The sequence below is a fragment of the Arvicola amphibius genome, chromosome 7, assembly GCF_903992535.2.
Source record: "Arvicola amphibius chromosome 7, mArvAmp1.2, whole genome shotgun sequence".
Lineage (NCBI taxonomy): Eukaryota > Metazoa > Chordata > Mammalia > Rodentia > Cricetidae > Arvicola > Arvicola amphibius.
In genome coordinates, this window is record NC_052053.1 from 67641905 (window position 1) to 67662176 (window position 20272).

The 20272-nt window shown below is 40.3% G+C and overlaps 1 protein-coding gene and 2 gene segments (V, D, J or C); 2 read left to right on the plus strand and 1 right to left on the minus strand.

The window, feature by feature from the left end:
- LOC119819860 overlaps positions 1-20272 on the plus strand; it is a 719441-nt gene that overhangs the window by 683430 nt on the left and 15739 nt on the right.
- LOC121677273 overlaps positions 1-20272 on the plus strand; it is a 160450-nt gene that overhangs the window by 37550 nt on the left and 102628 nt on the right.
- On the minus strand, positions 12625-13261 carry LOC119818753 (inhibitor of growth protein 1-like). Its single transcript, XM_038336513.1, is given in 2 exon segments — positions 12625-13087; positions 13089-13261. Coding segments are annotated over 2 exon segments (636 nt in total).

Consider the following 20272-nt stretch of genomic DNA (forward strand, 5'->3'; position numbering starts at 1 on the left):
AATAGTCATTATGAATATGCTCAGGGACCTTAAGAAGACATGAATCTACGAATGAAATCTATGAAAACAGAAACAAGCAGTGAAATGAAATGAAAAAAGATTGTTTAAGATATAAAGTGGAAATTGAATCACTAAAAAAAAGCCCAATCTAAGATAAAACTTGGAAATAAAAAAATTAGGAACTCAATCAGGAGCCTCAGAAGGGAGCCTCTAAAACAGAATACAAGAGATGGAACAAAAATCTCAGGCACTGAAGACATGGTAGAAGAAATGGATGCTTCAGTTAAATAAAATGTTAACTCAAAAAAAAAATTCCAGGCACAAAACAGCCAGGTAATCTGGGGCACTGTGTGTCTTAGTTAGGGCTGCTGCTGCTGTGATGAAACACCAAGACCAAAGCAAGCTGGCGAGGAAAGGATGTGTTTGTGTTGCACTGCCACACGGAGCCCATCACTGAAGGCAGTCAGGACAGGAACTCAAACAGGGCCAAACCCGGGAGGCAGGAGCTGATGCAAAAGCCATAGAGGAGTGCTGCTTACTGATAGCTGTGCCATGATTGCTATGGGAGTAACCAAACATTTCTGAATGGGTTTAAGGCTTACTCTAAAAGACTGAAATTATCTCTGATACTATGGACTGAACCAGGAGCCCTTAACTAAATAGGTCATAGACTCTGGTAAAGAATTTAGTATATTATTTTGTTAGATGTACATTATATTAAACAGTTGAACCAAAGCAAAGCTGAAAACCAGCAAGACAAACTTTAAACTCTGCCTCTTCATGTTTGATGTCAAAGCACTCTTCAGATCTCCAACTCCTGTCAGATTTGTTGACTGTAACATACTTCTTTCTCTTGGGCTGGTTCTACTTTCGATCAGCAGCTCTCCCCAGTAGGCATCCCACAGCTCTGGCATCTCCAAAAATTTGGGGGGTCTCCAAAGCAACCCAGGCTTCAACTTCACAGCTTCATGCAACGACCTCACTAGGCCTCCATTTGGGGACAACTCCGACACACGTCTGGCCTCATTGGCTTTCCTTAGTCATGGAGGCAAATTCCAGAACCCCTTTCTACTATTCTAAACTCTAAAACCAGAACCATGTGGCTGAAGGTGCCAAGTTCTACTGCTTGCTGGGACTGAAACATAGCCCCTTTGTTTAGTTACATTTTCACCAGCTTTCTGTTTTCCATGGTTACCTTCACTGCCTAAGTTTGGTTGTCCTGGAAATTGCTCTGTAGATCAAGCACACCTCAAACTCACAGATCCACCTGCCTCTAGAGTGCTGGAATTAAAGGTGTGCACCACCACACCAAACTCTAAGCTTTTCCTTAATTTCCTGTTCACAATTTAGAAACTTAGCCGGGTGGGACCTTGTCCTGAGGTCACCACTCCCTTTATTCTATTTCTTAATCTGTTTATCTCCTTGAACACAGGACTTGGCTCTGTTCTACTTCCTCGTGCTCCTTTTCTCCTCAAATTATACATTTTGTAATTTACACAGCTCACCTTGCCTCTTTTCTTTAAATATTCATTAGAGTCACCATTCATCAGAGTCTGTAGTAGGCTGTTTTGAGATTTGTTCCACCAAGGGAATTAATCCAAAACTCTTCACTTTGGCCTCAGGCAGACTTTTCAGACAATGACAAAAGCAGACATACTCTTCACCTAAATATCACAAGAAGGATCTCTAGGCAACATACTAAAAATCTTCTCCTCTGAAATCTTTTGATCGTGGCACCCACAGTCCAAATCATACTCAGCACCACCATCTTTCATGCTCCTACTAAGTAGCCAATTGAGTTTCATTTCAAGCATTCAACTGCTTTTCTAATCTATATTCCCAAGGTCCATATTCCTTCCAACAAAAGCACGGTCAGGCCTATCACAGCAGCACACCACTCCCCATACCAATTTCTGTCTTAGTTAAGGTTTCTATCACCACAAAGAGACACCTCTTACAAAGGAAAACACTTAATTGGAATGGCTCACTATAATGAGACTTTCTTTGTCCCACCAGCCAGATTTCAAATAACACATAGACTTCTTATTAATTATGAAAGTTGGGCCTTTACCTTAGGCTTGTTTTTAGCTAGCCATTATGATTTAAGCTAACCCATATTTTTATTAACCTATGTTCTACAACATGGCTTTTACCTCTATCCCATTCTGTGTGTCTGACTAGTTCCACATCTGGCTGGCATCTCTTGCACACTCCAATTATCTCCTCTTCCTCCCTCAACCCAGAAGTCCCATCTGTCTCTCCTGCCTAGCTATTTGCCATTTAGCTTTTTATTATACCAATCACAGCCACATATCTTCACACAACGTACAAATATCCCACAACATCTTACCTTTTGTCTAAATAAAAAGGAAAGGTTTTAACTCTAACACAATAAAACTATATAAAACAAGAACAATTATCAAGTAAGAATTAAACTTACAATATCCAGTCCATTTGTATTTGGCAAATTCGGAGAAAGTACTGTATTATCTATCCTATCTTGGTGAATCCAAAGTTTTATACCTAACACACTTTTTATCAAAACTTTTATTGCCATCATAAAAAATATTTTCTCAACCTTAAAACATCTTAAACAACTTAAATTGTTAGTTTCTCAAACTTATAAACTTTGTATCACTTATGTAATTTTTTTCTGAATTTGGTGCAAGGAAAATTTAACTATAATTATTTCATCTTCAACTCCTTCAGAGACCTAAAAAGGATGTAACATTACCTGAGTAAACAGGAAGTCCAGAGTAAACAACTTCCAAAACTATAGAAATGAAGAGGTATCTGACTGCCTAGACAATCACCCAAGGTTCATCTGTAACTTTGGGGCATACATCTTTGGCCCACAGGCCTAGAATATCTGTTATACAATTTTGTGAAACAGGAATTTTGAAGGACTGTGCTACTTTGTCTTGGCAAAGTTTGGCAGCTCCCTTCTCATCAAATTTGTATATTATACTGGCAGCAGTCAAAGCAAGTTCAGTTAATTTTCCAAATGGTAGCTTTCCCATGTCAAAAGCAAACTCCTATGGAGATTTTTCTATGTCCATCACCCTTTTGTGAAGTAAATTGGAACTGTCAGGAGTACATGTGTCTCTCACTGCATTGAAAAACATCTTAAATACCATATTCTGTAGATTCCTAAAGTGTTTGGACACTATCTATTTAAAACATATCTGTTTGACCATGAAAACATACCAAACATGACTATAAGTTTGATTGTTACTGATGACCCATCTTTCTTTATTAGCCTAAATAACATTCAAGGACTAAAACTTTTCATTACATTTTAAAATGAGCTACATAGGTACACTACCTTAAACAAGAGTAGAAACATATACACTATAACAAAAAGTACTTCAAATTTATAAAAATACACAAAATCCATACCAATGTAAAATACTTGAGACTACTGATGGTTGAAAAATATACTCAACAATTCACCCTTTTATTCCTTCATTTCTATACTATATCTCCCCCTTTTCTCTTCAGAAAGAGATCCCTGAATCTAATCTCCTTTGTTCAGCTTTTTTCCTAACCATGACCAATAACAATTTGTAACCAACTCCTAAATGATGACAAGCATCCATAACCCACTGAATGACTAAAAACCAATCACCCCCACCTCTTGGGACTATGGGTATCATGTTCTCTAGACTACTTCCTGTTGTCTTGTGGTGACAACATCTTTAGGGGACCCTGGGAAAATTGGGATAATGGTTAAGTCCTAGCAGAGCTAGCTGTATTATTTTTTGTTTAATCTCTGTATGATGGGAAAGTGTAGAGCTTATCTGAAGTCTTGGCTAGATAGCTTGTGAGGCTGGACCATCTCAGCTAGCAGCTTGAAGTTGTTCTGGATTGAGAATTCTAAAAAAACTGCAACAGAGGCATTATGAGAGGCTGGATCACCTGGGCCAGTTGTCTTCGTTGGTCTATTTTTTTCTGAAAACACAAATTTTTTTCTTTGATATTTTTTATTACTTTATAAATAATAAGATTCAAAATTTCCACTTCCTCTCCTCTTCCCACTTCCCTCCCGCTCCTCCACTCACCCTCTCCCCGTCCCCTTCCAGTCCTAAGAGAGGGCAGGGTACCCTGCCCTGTGGGAAGTCCAAGGTCCTCCCCCACTCCATACAGGCTTAGGAAGGTGTGCATCCAAGTAGACTAGGATTCCAAAAAGCCAGCACATGCAGTAGAGACAAATCCCAGTACCATTATCATTGGCTTCTCAGTCTGCTCCAATTGTCAGTCCAACCGAATACAAGAGATGGAAGAAAGAATCTCGGACTCTGAAGATACTATAGAGGAAATAAATTCACAGATTCAAGAACTAAACAAATCTAACAAATTCTTAACACAAAACATCCAGGAAATCTGGGACACCATGAAAAGACCAAACCTAAGAATAATTGGGGTAGAAGAAGGAGGAGAATTACAACTCAAAGGCCCAGAAAACATATTCAACAAAATTATAAAAGAAAATTTCCCCAACCTAAAGAAGGATGTTCCTATGAAGGTACAAGAAGCCTACAGAACACCAAACAGACTGGATCAAAAGAAAGCATACCCAAGCCATATAATAATCAAAACACAAGACATACAGAATAAAGAACAGATATTAAGAGCTCCAAAGGAAAAAGGTCAACTAACATATAAAGGTAAACCTATCAGACTAACACCTGACTTCTCTATGGAAACCATGAAAGCCAGGAAGTCCTGGATAGATGTACTGCCGAAACTAAGAGACCATGGATGCAAGTCCAGACTACTATACCCAGCCAAGCTTTCATTCACTATAAATGGAGAAAACAAAATATTCCAGGATAAAAACAAATTTAAACAATATGTAGGCTGGAGAGACGGGTCAGTGGTTAAGAGCACCACCTGCTCTTCCAAAGGTCCTGAGTTCAATTCCCAGCAACCACATGGTGGCTCACAACCATCCGTAATGAGATCTGGCGCCCTCTTCTGGCCTGTAGGCAGTGTACTTAGAATACTGTATAAATAATAAATAAATAAATCTTTAAAAAAATAATATGTAACCACAAATCCAGCCTTGCAGAAAGTAATAGAAGGAAAATCACAAACCAAGGAGTCCAACAAGGTCCACAATCACTCAGACATCTAGCAACCCTTCACCAGCACATCTCAAAGAAGGGAAACACACAATCTCTACTACCAAAAAAAATAGACGACCTGAGTTAACAAACACTGGTCATTAATATCACTTAATGTCAATGGACTCAATTCACCTATAAAAAGGCAAAGGCTAAGAGATTGGATATGAAAACAGGATCCAACATTCTGCTGTTTACAAGAAACACACCTCAACCACAAAGACAGACATCTACTCAGAGTAAAGGTTTGGGAAAGGTTTATCAAGCAAATGGACCTAAGAAACAAGCAAGTGTGGCCATATTAATTTCTAACAAAGTTGACTTCAAACTAAAATCAATCAGAAGAGATGGAAAGGGTCATTTTATACTCATAACAGGAAAAATTCTTCAGAATGAAGTCTCAATCCTGAATATCTATGCCCCTAATATAAAAGCACCCATTTATGTAAAAGAAACATTACTAGAACTCAAGGCAGCCATCAAACCCACAAACACTAATAGTAGGAGACTTCAACACTCCTCTCTCACCAATGGACAGGTCAATCAGACAGAAACCTAACAGAGAAATAAAAGACTTAATGGAGGTAATGAACCAAAGGGACTTAGCAAACATCTATAGAACACTCCACCCAAATAGGAAAGAATATACCTTCTTCTCTGCGGCTCATGGAACCTTCTCAAAAATTGACCATATACTCGTCAACAAAGCAAACTTCAACAGTTACAAAAAAATATTAGTAACCACCTGTGTCTTATCTGATCACCATGGATTAAAATTAGAATTTAACAACAATGCTACCAACAGAAAGCCTACAAACTCATGGAAACTGAACAGTCAACTACTGAACCACACCTGGGTCAAGGAAGAAATAAAGAAAGAAATTAAAATCTTTCTTGAAATGAATGAAAACAAAGAAACAACATACTCAAACCTATGGGACACAATGAAAGCAGTGCTAAGAGGAAAGTTCATAGCACTAAGTGCCCACTTAAAGAAAATGGAGAAAGCACTCATTGGTGACTTAACAGCACACCTGAAAGCTCTAGAAAAAAAGCAGACTCATCTAGGAGAAGTAGAAGACTGGAAATAATCAAACTGAGGGCAGAAATCAACAAAATAGAAACACAGAAAACAATCCAAAGAATCAATGAAACAAAAAGCTGGTTCGGGGAGAAAATCAACAAGATGGACAAACCCTTAGCCAAACTAATCAAACAGCAAAGAGGGAACAAGCAAATTAATAAGATTAGAAATGAAAAGGGGGACATAACCACAGACACAGAGGAAATTCAGAGAATCATTAGATCTTACTACAAAAGCCTGTATGACACAAAATTGGAAAATGAAAAAGAAATGGACATTTTTTTTTGATAAGTACCATATACCAAAGTTAAATCAGGACCAGCTGAATGATCTAAATAGTCCTGTTACTCGCAAAGAATTAGAAACTGTGATCAAAAATCTCCCTACCAAAAAGAGCCCAGGACCAGATGGTTTTAATGAAGAATCCTACCAGAACTTCCAAGAAGACCTAATACCTATACTCCTTAAGGTATTTTATAATATAAGAACACAAGAGTCATTGCTAAATTCCTTTTATGAAGCTACAGTTACCCTGATACCTAAACCACACAAAGACTCAACCAAGAAAGAGAATTACAGGCCAATCTCACTCATGAACATCGATGCAAAAATTCTCAATAAAATACTGGCAAACCGAATCCAAGAACACATTAGAAAAATTATCCACTACGATCAAGTAGGCCTCATCACAGAGATGCATGGCTAGTTCAACATACGAAAATTTATCAATGTAATCCATCATATAAATAAACTGAAGGAAAAAACACCCATATGATCATCTCATTAGATGCTGACAAAGCATTTGACAAAATTTAACACCCCTTTACGATGAAGGTCTTAGAGAGATTAGGGATACAAGGGTCATTCCTAAATATAATAAAGGCTATTTACAGCAAGCCAACAGCTAATATCAAATTAAACGGAGAGAAACTCAAGGCTATCCCACTAAATTCAGGAACATGACAAGGCTGTCCACTCTCACCATATCTCTTCAATATAGTGCTTGAATTTCTAGCAATAACAATAAGACAACATAAGGGAATCAAGGGGATTCGAATTGGAAAGGAAGAAGGTAAACTTTCGTTATTTGCAGATGATATGATAGTATACATAAGCGACCCCAAAAACTCCACCAAAGAACTCCTACAGCTGATAAACTCCTTCAGTAACATATCAGGCTACAAGATCAACTCCAAAAAATCAGTCGCCCTCCTATACACGAAGGATAAGGAAGCAGAGAGGGAAATCAGAGAACTATCACCTTTCACGATAGCCACAAATAGCATAAAATATCTTGGAGTAACTCTAACCAAGGAAGTGAAAGATCTATTTGACAAGAACTTTAAGTTGTTGAAGAAAGAAATTGAAGAGGATACCAGAAAATGGAAGGATCTCCCTTGCTCTTGGATTGGGAGGATCAACATAGTAAAAATGGCAATTCTACCAAAGGCAATCTATAGATTCAATGCAATCCCCATCAAGGTCCCATCAAAATTATTCACAGATATTAAGAGGACAATAATCAACTTTATATGGAAAATCAAGAAACCCAGGATAGCCAAAAAAATCTTATACAATAAAGGTACTTCTGGAGGCATTACCATCCCTGACTTCAAACTCTATTACACAGCTACAGTATTGAAAACAGCTTGGTATTGGCATAAAACCAGAGAAGTCGACCAATGGAATCGAATAGAAAACCTGGATCTTAACCCATACACCTATGAACACCTGATTTTTGATAAGGGAGCTAAAAATACACAATGGAAGAAAGAGGGCATCTTCAACAAATGGTGCTGGCATAACTGGATGTCAACCTGTAGAAGAATGAAAGTAGATCCTTAGTGACAATGTCCTTTGCTTTACAGAAGCTGCTAGCTTCAGGAGGTCCCATTTATTCAATGTTGCCCTTAATGTCTGTGCTACTGGGGTTATACGTAGGAAATGGTCTCCTGTCCCCATATGTTGTAGAGTACTTCCCACTTTCTCCTCTATCAAGCTCAATGTGTTCAGATTAATATTGAGGTCTTTAATCCATTTGGACTTGAGTTTTATGCATGGTGATAGATATGGATCTACTTTCATTCTTCTACAGGTTGACATCCAGTTATGCCAGCACCATTTGTTGAAGATGCCCTCTTTCTTCCATTGTGTACTTTTGGCTCCTTTATCAAAAATCAGGTGTTCATAGGTTTGTGGTTTAAGATCTGGGTCTTCTATACTATTCCATTGGTCAACTTCTCTGTTTTTATGCCAATACCAAGCTGTTTTCAATACTGTAGCTCTGTAATAGAGTTTGAAGTCAGGGATGGTAATGCCTCCAGAAGTACCTTTATTGTATAAGATTTTTTTGGCTATCCTGGGTTTCTTGTTTTTCCATATAAAGTTGATCATTGTCCTCTCAATCTCTGTGAAGAATTTTAATGGGACCTTGATGGGGATTGCATTGAATCTATAGATTGCTTTTGGTAGAATTGCCATTTTTACTATGTTGATCCTCCCAATCCACGAGCAGGGAAGATCCTTCCATTTTCTGGTATCCTCTTCAATTTCTTTCTTCAAAGACTTAAAGTTCTTGTCAAATAAATCCTTCACTTCCTTGGTTAGAGTTACTCCCAGATATCTTATGCTATTTGTGGCTATTGTGAAAGGTGATACTTCTCTGATTTCTCTCTCTGCTTCCTTATCCTTCGTGTATAGGAGGGCGACTGATTTTTTGGAGTTGATCTTGTAGCCTGATATGTTACTGAAGGAGTTTATCAGCTGTAGGAGTTCTTTGGTAGAGTTTTTGGGGTCGCTTATGTATACTATCATATCATCTGCAAATAATGAAAGTTTAACTTCTTCCTTTCCAAATTGAATCCCCTTGATTCCCTTATGTTGTCTTATTGCTATTGCTAGAAATTCAAGCACTATATTGAAGAGATAAGGAGAGAGTGGACAGCCTTGTCGTGTTCCTGAATTTAGTGGGATAGCCTTGAGTTTCTCTCCGTTTAATTTGATGTTAGCTGTTGGCTTGCTGTAAATAGCCTTTATTATATTTAGGAATGACCCTTGTATCCCTAATCTCTCCAGGACCTTTATCATAAAACGGTGCTGAATTTTGTCAAATGCTTTGTCAGCATCTAATGAGATGACCATATTTTTTTTCCGTCAGTTTATTTATATGATGGATTACATTGATAGATTTTCGTATGTTGAACCAGCCCTGCCTCTCTGGGATGAAGCCTACTTGATCGTAATGGATAATTTTTCTAATGTGTTCTTGGATTCGGTTTGCCAGTATTTTATTGAGAATTTTTGCGTCAATGTTCATGAGTGAGATTGGCCTGTAATTCTCTTTCTTGGTTGAGTCTTTGTGTGGTTTAGGTATCAGGGTAACTGTAGCTTCATAGAAAGAATATGGCAGTGACTCTTGTGTTTCTATATTATGAAATACCTTAAGGAGTATAGGTATTAGGTCTTCTTGGAAGTTCTGGTAGAATTCCGCATTGAAACCATCTGGTCCTGGGCTCTTTTTGGTAGGGAGGTTTCTGATAACAGTTTCTAATTCTTCGCGACTAACAGGACTATTTGGAGCATTTACCTGGTCCTGGTTTAACTTTGGTATATGGTATTTATCTTAAAAAACTGTCCATGTCTTTTTCATTTTCCAATTTTGTGTCATACAGGCTTTTGTAGTAAGATCTAATGATTCTCTGAATTTCCTCTGTGTCTGTGGTTATGTCCCCCTTTTCATTTCTAATCTTATTAATTTGCGTGTTCTCTCTCTGCCATTTGATTTGTTTGGCTAAGGGTTTGTCAATCTTGTTGACTTTCTCTAAGAGCCAGCTTTTTGTTTCATTGATTCTTTGGATTGTTTTCTGTGTTTCTATTTGGTTGATTTCTGCCCTCAGTTTGATTATTTCCAGTCTTCTACTTCCTCTAGGTGAGTCTGCTTCTTTTTTTACCAGAGCTTTCAGGTGTGCTGTTAAGTCACCAATGAGTGCTTTCTCCATTTTCTTTAAGTGGGCACTTAGTGCTATGAACTTTCCTCTTAGCACTGCTTTCATTGTGTCCCATAGGTTTGAGTATGTTGTGCCTTTGTTTTCGTTAAATTCAAGAAAGACTTTAATTTCTTTCTTTATTTCTTCCTTGACCCAGGTGTGGTTCAGTAGTTGACTGTTCAGTTTCCATGAGTTTGTAGGCTTTCTGGGGGTAGCATTGTTGTTGATTTCTAATTTTAATCCATGGTGATCAGATAAGACACAGGTGGTTACTAATAATTTTTTGTAACTGTGGAAGTTTGCTTTGTTACCAAGTATATGGTCAATTTTCGAAAAGGTTCCATGAGCCGCAGAGAAGAAGGTATATTCTTTCCTATTTGGGTGGAGTGTTCTATAGATGTTTGCTGAGTCCCTTTGGTTCATTACCTCCATTAAGTCTTTTATTTCTCTGTTAGGCTTCTGTCTGATTGACCTGTCCATTGGTGAGAGAGGAGTGTTGAAGTCTCCAACTATTAATGTGTGTGGTTTGATGGCTGCCTTGAGTTCTAGCAGTGTTTCTTTTACATAAGTGGGAGCTTTTTTATTAGGGGTATAGATATTCAGGATTGAGACTTCATTCTGATGGATTTTTCCTATTATGAGTATAAAGTGTCCCTTTCCATCTCTTCTGATTGATTTTAGTTTGAAGTCAACTTTATTGGAAATTAGTATGGCCACACCCGCTTGTTTCTTAGGTCCATTTGCTTGATAAACCTTTTCCCAACCCTTTACTCTGAGTAGATGTCTGTCTTTGTGGTTGAGGTGTGTTTCTTGTAAACAGCAGAATGTTGGATCCTGTTTTCGTATCCAATCTCTTAGCCTGTGCCTTTTTATAGGTGAATTGAGTCCATTGATATTAAGTGATATTAATGACCAGTGGTTGTTAACTCCGGTTATTTTTTTTTGTAGTAGAGTTTGTGTGTTTACCTTCTTCTAGTTGTGCTGGTTAAGGGTCACTAGATGCCTGAGTTATTGTGGGCGTTGTTGGACTCCTTGGTTTGTGATTTTCCTTCTATTACTTTCTGCAAGGCTGGATTTGTGGCTACGTATTGTTTAAATCTGTTTTTGTCCTGGAATATCTTGTTTTCTCCATCAATGGTGAATGCAAGCTTTGCTGGGTATAGTAGTCTAGGCTTGCATCCATGTTCCCTTAGTTTCTGTAGCACATCTATCCAAGTTCTTCTGGCTTTCATGGTTTCCATTGAGAAATCAGGTGTAATTCTGATAGGTTTCCCTTTATATGTTACTTGACCTTTTTCCTTTGCAGCTCTTAATATCTGTTCTTTATTCTGTATGTTTTGTGTTTTGATTATTATATGGCGTGGGGTCTATTTGGTGTTCTGTAGGCTTCTTGTACCTTCATAGGAACATCCTTCTTTAGGTTGGGGAAGTTTTCTTCTATAATTTTGTTGAATATGTTTTCTGGGCCTTTGAGTTGTAATTCTTCTCATTCTTCTACCCCAATTATTCTTAGGTTTGGTCTTTTCATGGTGTCCCAGATTTCCTGGATGTTTTGTGTTAAGAATTTGTTAGATTTGTTTAGTTCTTGAATCTGTGAATTTATTTCCTCTATAGTATCTTCAGAGTCCGAGATTCTTTCTTCCATCTCTTGTATTCGGTTGGAAATACTTGTCTCTGAAGTTTCTGTTCGTTTACTCAGAGTTTCCATTTCCAGTCTTCCCTCAGCTTGTGTTTTCATCATTACCTCCATTTCATTTATCAGGTCTTGTACTGTTTCCCTTACCTTTTTGATTGCTTTTTCTTGTTTTTTTGTTTTTCTTGGGTATCTTTGAGAGATTTATTTATTTTGTCTACCTTTTTGTTTGTTATCTCCATTTCTTTATGGCAGTTTTTTACCTCCTGTTTAAGGTCCTCTATTATTTTCATAAAGTACTGTTTAAGGTCGGTTTCTTCTATATCTTCTGGGGTAGGGTGTTCAATTCTTGTTGTTTCAGGATGTCTGGGTTGTAGTGATGGCATGTTGCCTTTCATGTTGTTGGAGGAGCTCCTGCATTGGCGCCTGCCCATCTCTTCCTTCAAAAGGAGCCTGGAGGCGCTTGGTGTCCTAGACCAATCTTTGCTGTGACTGAGACTGGCTGGATCTCCCCAGTGCCAGAGGAGGACCTATTCCTTGTGTCACAATCTAAAGAAGCCCACACTCCCTTGCAGGAATCCTCAGACCTGCCTGGAGGCCAGAGTCTGACCCCTTTGGGTGGATGGCCTTAGTACAGGAGCTGGACACCTGAAAACACTAGGGAAGGCTTGGGAGAGGCAGGGACATGAGAAACAAAGACAAGCCTGCAGAGGGAGCTGGGGGGAGGGGGTCTGTGCTCTCTTCCAGGGCAGGTTGCCCCAGGGTCTGCATTAATTCACCAGTCCAGATGATAGTTCAGGGCTCAGAATCAGGGATTCCAGGCAGCCCAGGGACTCCGCCCGGACAAAAAGGCTCTGCTTTGGCTTTGGAGTGTTTCTTCTTTGAGGGTTTTGCTTTCTTCTCCTTGGGCGTTCCTGAGGCGATGTCATAATGGTCGTGATTAGTAGATGCCTTCTCTCGATTCTCGTTGTTTTGCTGCCTCCGGGACCGCTTGTTATTCGGCTTGTCTGCCTGAGCCATTGTCTCACTCTTCGACTTGTCCTGGCCAGTGTTGCTGCTGCTGCCAGTGCTGTCACTGATGTCCTGGTGGGCTTCGAAGAGCTCCACATGACTGTCCACCTGCCTGGTGCGGTTCTCCACCAACTCCACCATCTGACTGACGATTTGGATTTTCTCGTCGCCTAGCTCCTGGCTGCGGATCAAGGCCCTCTGGATGCAGTGCAGCACCTGCCTCTTCTGGGTGCCGTCCGCCTCCCTTGAACTTCTCATAGTAATCATCCAGCTCCTTCAGGATCTCTTGGTATTTGGCTTTGATCTCCCGCATCAGCAAGACATTCTTCTGCAGGTCGAAAGGCAGTGACTCGATGGAGTCCAGGTAATCCTCCATATAGTTCACCAGGTGGATCTGCTCCCCGTTGGCAGGACTCAACATGGTTCACCCCGGAGGTCCCCCAGACTCGTCGGCTTTCTGCTTCCTCCACCCTGCCCCCCAAACAGCACTGCAAAATGCAAAAGCTCTCACCCTCCCGCCCCCTCCCCCGTTCCACTTCTGCTGGGCCAGTGGGCAGCTACATCTGGCGCCCGCCCTGCCATCTCTGGGGCCATGGGGACCCCAGCAACTGCAGACACGGGCCACGGCAGCCGAGGCTCTGGCACACATCCCCCTGGCCATGCACTCATGATGGCCATTATCTTCTCTGAAGTAGATTGGTGCTGCCAGGAGCAGACATGTCTCATTGTCATTAATAAAAAAGAAAAAAAAACTATGTTATTAAAACATATTAAATGCCATATTCTGTAGACTCTGAAGTGTTTGAAGATGACCTGTCTGTTTAAAATATATCTGTCTGACCTTGAAAACATACCTAATGTGACTACAAGTTCAATTATAATAAGTGATTAACCACTAACCTGCGTTTTCTTATTATCCTAAACAATTGATAATAATAATTTTCAAGGACTAGAAATTTGCAGTACATTGTTAAATGAGTTGCATAGGCACAATACCTTGAATGAGAGTAAACATGTATGTACAGTATGTTCTAACAAAATTAATCTCAAATTTATATCATTACACAAAATTTGTATACAATCCAATGTAAAACATTTAAAACTAGTAGTTGCTTTTTAAAAGTAGATTTAATAATATACCTTCTATTTTATTATATCTATATTCTCCCGTTTTCATTTCAGAGTATATTCAATAATCTACCCTTTTATCCTATCATATCTATAACCCCCTTTTTTATTTTTAAAACAAACTTTGCTTTGTTTAGCTTTTAACCTGTTACCAATAATAACTTGTAATTATCCCCCTCAAACAATAACAAATAACCATAATCCATTGAATGACCAAAACTACCCACCCTACCTCTTGGGAATGTGGGTGTTGTATTCTTAAATTTACTTCCTGCTATCTGGGTGCAATGTTATCTTTCAGGGATCCTAAAAAGAAAATTTGTGTTAATTATCAAGTCCTGGGAGAGGTAGCTGTATCACTTTTTGTCCAGTCTATGTATAATGGGAAAGTGCAAGGTTTGTCTCAAATCCTGACTTCTGTAGTCTGTGAGGCTGGATCATCTCAACTAGCCACCTTGAAATTATTCTGAGCAGCCTGTCATCCAAAGCCGATCCTTAGGTGGTGTTTTTCAGCTTAGTGGTGTTATCATAGTCCTGGAGGAGTCATCATTGTGGTGCTGTCCAGATGTAATGTATGAAAGAAGAATAAATGTAGAAAACAAAATGAAACTTGGTAAAGGGATAAATAAATAAATGCCTCTTGTTCTAAATTCTCAGGGCTATACTTAGGTCCCAAAGACCTGAGTGCAGTCCCACCAGTCTGGAATAAAGGCTTTTAATAGAGTATAACTGTGTCTGGTGTTGGTCTCTAGGGGGCTACCTTGTAACAAGGCGAAGCTCTGCTGTTAGCCTACCTGATTCTTGCTTCCCTAGCTGGAGAGCTCCTGTTTAAGATGCTTCCATTATATTAGTATTCCATACAACCCTCAGATGGTCCTTAGTTGTAGCCCATATTCTGTTCCTTACCCTCCTCTTCCCTCCCCTTTCCTGTTTGGTTCTTCTTTTCCAGTCTCACTAAGCCCCTTCCATTGATAGCTATCTATTCTTTTTCCCCCTTTCTAGGAGGATCCTTCCCTCCCCCTAAGTCCCTTACCTCTGTGATTATATGATTTGTAGCCTGCTCATGAAGACTTAACAGCTAACACCCACATTTAAGCAAAAATCTTTTTCCATATGGGTTACCTCACTCAAGATATTTTTCTAGTTTCATCTACTTATCTGAAAATTTCATAATTTCATTTTTAACAGCTGAATAATATTCCATTGTATAAATGTACCACACTTCCTTGATCTACTCATCTGATGACAAACATCTGGACTCTTTCCAGTTTGTGACTATCATGAATAGAGCAGCAATTAACATGATTGAGCATGTGTCTCTGTAGTTGATGTGGGAGTTTTTATAGACATGACACAGAGGGTGGAGTGATGGAGGAGGGTCATCTGTCTATCTGTTGTTTCATTGGTTAATTAATAAAGAAAACTGCTTGGCCTGATAGGTCAGAACATACGTAGGTGGGGAAGACAGAACAGAATGCTGGGAGGAAGAAGGCAGTGAGCCAGATGCCATGGAGCTAGCAGCCAGGTCATGGTGCTACACAGATTATTAGAAATGGGTTAATCAAGATGTGAAAGTTAACCAGTAAGAGGCTAGAGATAATGGGCCAAGCAGTGTTTAAAAGAATACAATTTGTGTGTTGTTATTTCAGGGCATAAGCTAGCCAGGCAGCTGGGAGCCAGGTGGGATGAAAAGCAGGCCTGCCTGCAGCTCCTTCTACAGTGGGGACACAGTAGGTACCAGTGTGGGGAATAGCATGGATTCAGTTTGGCAATGGTGAATGAGTAGAATGAGGAACATTCTGGGGAAGCTTGGGGGTACAGTAGGAAAAGTATGGGGACAGAGTGTGAAAAAGACAAACAATAACTTGTAGGCAGCACCTAACCAAGATGGAGACAGCATGGACAAGCAGGTTCACACTGTGGTGGTAGCACTGGGGCAAGGTGAGGATGGCATGATACAAAGAAGGCCACAGTTCGGGGAAGCTACCAAGGTAGTTAGGGAACACAAGAAACGTAAGAGGACACTACAGGGGCCATATGGTAACATAAGATATCACAGGGACAGTGGGGGAACAGTGCCAACCTTGAAGAGCGTGACAGCAGCACTGTAGCACATGCTGAGCAGGAAGAGGGTGATGAAGATGCTGATGGTCGTCCAGAGCCAGTCCAGCTCCCCATCCAGGGCCTCAGCACAGCTGTCGTCCAGTTCTAGCTCTGGAAAGAAAGGGATAATAGGTGTTTTTTTTCCAAAAGGGAAAACTGGAGGCAATTTCCTATGTGGAAGGTGGGGCATCAGAGAGGCCCAAGAGAAAGGACAAGCTAAGCTCAGCTGGTGGACCTATCCTAGGGCCAGATCTGCTTTCTGCCCTCTCTGGGCTAGCAGCCCTTTCCCTAACTGCTCTTGCTTAGTTCTTAGGTTCAATAGAAACACTGAACTGATGGTGTGACCTAGATTGTCCAGGAGTCCTCCCTGTATGTTTTATCCCTCAGTTCTGGGTCCGTTTGGCCTAGGTGAAGGCCTAAAGCCAAACAGGAAGTAGATCTACAGCCTGCCTGACCCTCTGCCTGCCCCTTGACCACCAAGTTCAGAGGGCCACAGTGATGACAGAGGTTGGGCCTGGTGATGCCTTGACTTCAGTGAAGGTCCATATCAGGAAGGAGGCCTGTCATCTGTGTAAGGTAGGAGGACAGGCCTTCAGGGACAGATTGATTCTCAGAGACTGTGTGTATAGAGATGGGTGAAGGTACCCTCAGAAGATGAGAACTATGACTGACTATGATGGCCCAAATGTGGATATTGAGGTGACAGTTGGGGATATCGTAACACCCTACAGAGGTGGTTGTTATGTGAGGTGACTCTGTGAAGACCTAGGCAAGAACACACATGTACACCTCTGAGCACAGGTATTATACGGACTGGGTGATATTAAGTACACTGGTTCTAATGGGTCAGGCTAAAGACCTATTTGGATATCTGGTAGACCTTCTTCTAGGGCAGCCAGGGCACTGGCCTCAATCCCTCTGGGGCACAAAAATTAGTGTCTGGTAGATAGGCAGTGTCCACACACATAGACAGCCCTACCCCATATACCAGAGAGATGAGGCAGAGTGGGCTGTGCTGAATGGGTAGGGCTTAATGGTTTGTTGTACAACTAGGCTAGAAGCACCCTGCAGTCACAAGGGCACTGTTGGGCAGAGAAAAAGGACAAGGACAGATGGAAAGAGTCAGAATTTATACATTCCTTGTGTTCCTTTCCTTAGAAGATTACTTGGGGGGGGGGGGGGCCTTGTTCATCCTTAGCACTTCAGCTGGCTATAGGCAGAGCATAGGAGAAAGTCCCTTTGGACCAAACCTCTCCCTCTATTAAGGGATGACCTCAGGCCAGGCCAGATGTACACAAATGCTCTGAGTCTGATAATATGGACTTGGACACTAACTAGATCCCCACAGTCATTGGCCTAGGCACATAGGTGTAACATTACCACAGAAAGAACCAAGATTCTTTCACTGGGTCCCAGGATAGTGCTGGGTGATTTATTCATGTGGAGGAAAGGAATACACAGGAATTAGTAGCCCTAGGTGTAACGTGAAGGGACTGCTTGTTGGGGTTTCTGTCCTGCCCGATACCCCACAGCCAGCAAGCCCCAAAGAAAATCACACAAGGATCTCCATAAGTTATAAAACTGATTGGCCCATTAGCTCAGGCTGTAGAAGGAGCGACGGGGCTGCGTCCTGCCACCCGGCTAGCTTTATCCAAATAATTACACGGAAACTGTATTCTTTTAAACACTGCCTGGCCCATTAATTTCAGCCTCTTATTGGCTAATTTCTCACATATTGCTTTTAACCCATATTTAGTAATCTGTGTAGCACCATGAGGTAGTCGCTTACCAGAAGAGATCTTAACCTGCATCCATCTCAGAGAGGAGAAGCATGGCGACTGCATATATGGACTGCCTGAAGTGTATCCCCCACTCTGCTTCCTTTTTCCCACAATTCTGTTCTGTCTACTCTGCCTACCTAATTTTCTGTCTCTTAAAGGGCCAAGGCAGTTTCTTTATTAATAATGAAAGTAACACATAGACACTCCTCCATCATTTCCCCTTTTCCTGTTTAAACAAAAAAGGCTTTAACTTTAACATAGTAAAATTACATGTAACAAAACAGTTATCAAGCAAGAATTACAGTTAAAATATTTAGATCTATTTTATCTTTTATCATAACTAAGGAAAGCTATAACTATCTATTTATTCTTCAACTCCATCAAAGACTCCAGAAGGATATAATACTACCTAAGTAAACAAGAAATATGCAATTTTCAAACTCTAGAAATGACAGAGACAACTCGCTGCCTGGACAGTCACCCAAAGTTCCTCTGTACCGTTGGTGTATCCATCTTCAGCCTTCAGGCCCATAGTGTCCAGCAGACATTTCCATGAAGCAGGAAATTCCAAAGACAGTTCAGTCACTTTCTGCTGTGTCCTGCAGAATGTCTCACAGACTCTTTCACGAATCAGAAACCCCAAAAGACCATCTCACCCTTAGGCAAGTTCAGCAGTCCTCTCTCTGAGGGTTCTTGGTGTCCAGTTTATGCAATAGTCCAGGCAAGAGCAGTTTCTTGCCCATATGGCTATCAAACTCTATAAGGATCCTCTTCAATGCCCATCTTCCTCTTGAAGTAGCTGGTGCTGCCAGCAGCAGACATGTCTCATTGTCATGAAAAACCCTAAGTTATTAAAAATCTTAAATGCCATGTTCTGTAGTCTTTGAAAGATATGAAGAATGCCTATTTAACTAAAATATATCTCTATATATAATCTAGAAAATCTAACTAACATGACTACAAGCTTGACTATATTGATGATTATCCATTAACCTATATTTCCTAATTATACATTACATTTTTTAAAATGAACTACACAATCACAATAGCTTAATCAAGATCAAAAATACATATACATATAACAAAATTGACCTTAAAATCCATACCAATGCAAATTATTCATATCTATATCATAAATTATTCATATCTATATCATATCCCCCGTTTAAATGTAAAAGAACATTTATAAACAATATTTGGGAAAATGGGCACAGTTTTTTCTCTCCAAACTGCTTCCTGCTGAATGGGGGCGCTGTTAATCAGATCTTTCATGGTGTAACCTGTGTGCCAGGTTCATCTCAGTCGGCAGTTGAGTGAAGTAATTTTTTGAGGGTGTTCACAGCAACCTTTCAGGAGGGCATGATCTATCATACCATATTGGGATAGAAGCAATCCATATGGTGTCATCCTCTGTGAAAACAAAAGAAGACCCTCGCTCTCTTCCCTCTCTCTCTTCTCACTGCCCCCCTTTTGCGTGTGCACACGCGCCCCCCTCTCTCTCTTTCTCTCTCTCTTTTTCTTTCTCTCTCTCCCTCTCTCCTTTAATAAAGCTTTATGTCAAAAAAAAAAAAAGAAGACCCTCTTTTCCAAAGCATCATGTTCTTAGATCCAAATTCTGAAGTCATACTGTTAAGATGTCCATTCTGGTCTAGGTTGGCAGCCCATATAATGAAATGTCTCTCTGTATTTAGCTCCTTTACAGTCAAAAATTTTAAAGAAAACACAATAATACAAAGAATCCAGACTCTCTGAATTTTCCATGTTTATGTGGCTTATTTTTACTGTATCACTTTACTTTATTCTGTCTCTTTAAAGACTTTACCCCTTTGTTAAGGCATTAACTTTATTTTTTATATTTTTTTCTTCTCTGTCTCAAGCCTACGCACATTCATATGTCTGAATCTGTCCTATTGTGAATCTGTAATTTTTCTACTGTCGAGAAACATGTTTGATTTGTGCCTTTACATCGCTAAGCGCTTAAGACTCTAAGCTGTGACATTCCTAGGTCAAAAACAGGTACTGTGAGCTTGCCACGCCCAGTCCAACATGGCGGAGCCGCTTGTGACTCTGAATCGATTGCACCTCTGAGCTGCAGAGCCGCCGGGCTGTTTTGGATGTTGGCTCCACCTCTCTCCAATTTCAAAATGGAGGATATACCATTTTCTACTAGCTCTGGGGCCACCAAGTAGGAGCTGCACTCAGCATTTTAACTCTGAGACTGAGCATGCTGCACAAAAACTCTTTTCATCCAAGTTACAGCCAAATCTGATGCGCAGAGCACTGCACAGTCTGAAAACATCTCTCTGTATGGCAGCAGAAATCCGCCATGTTCTTCTGCCTGCCTAAGCCTGATTCCGTCATCTGCCCAGGTACAGGCAGGGAGCAGCGAGCCATTGGCCTGGTCTCAGAGCATTTTCTTT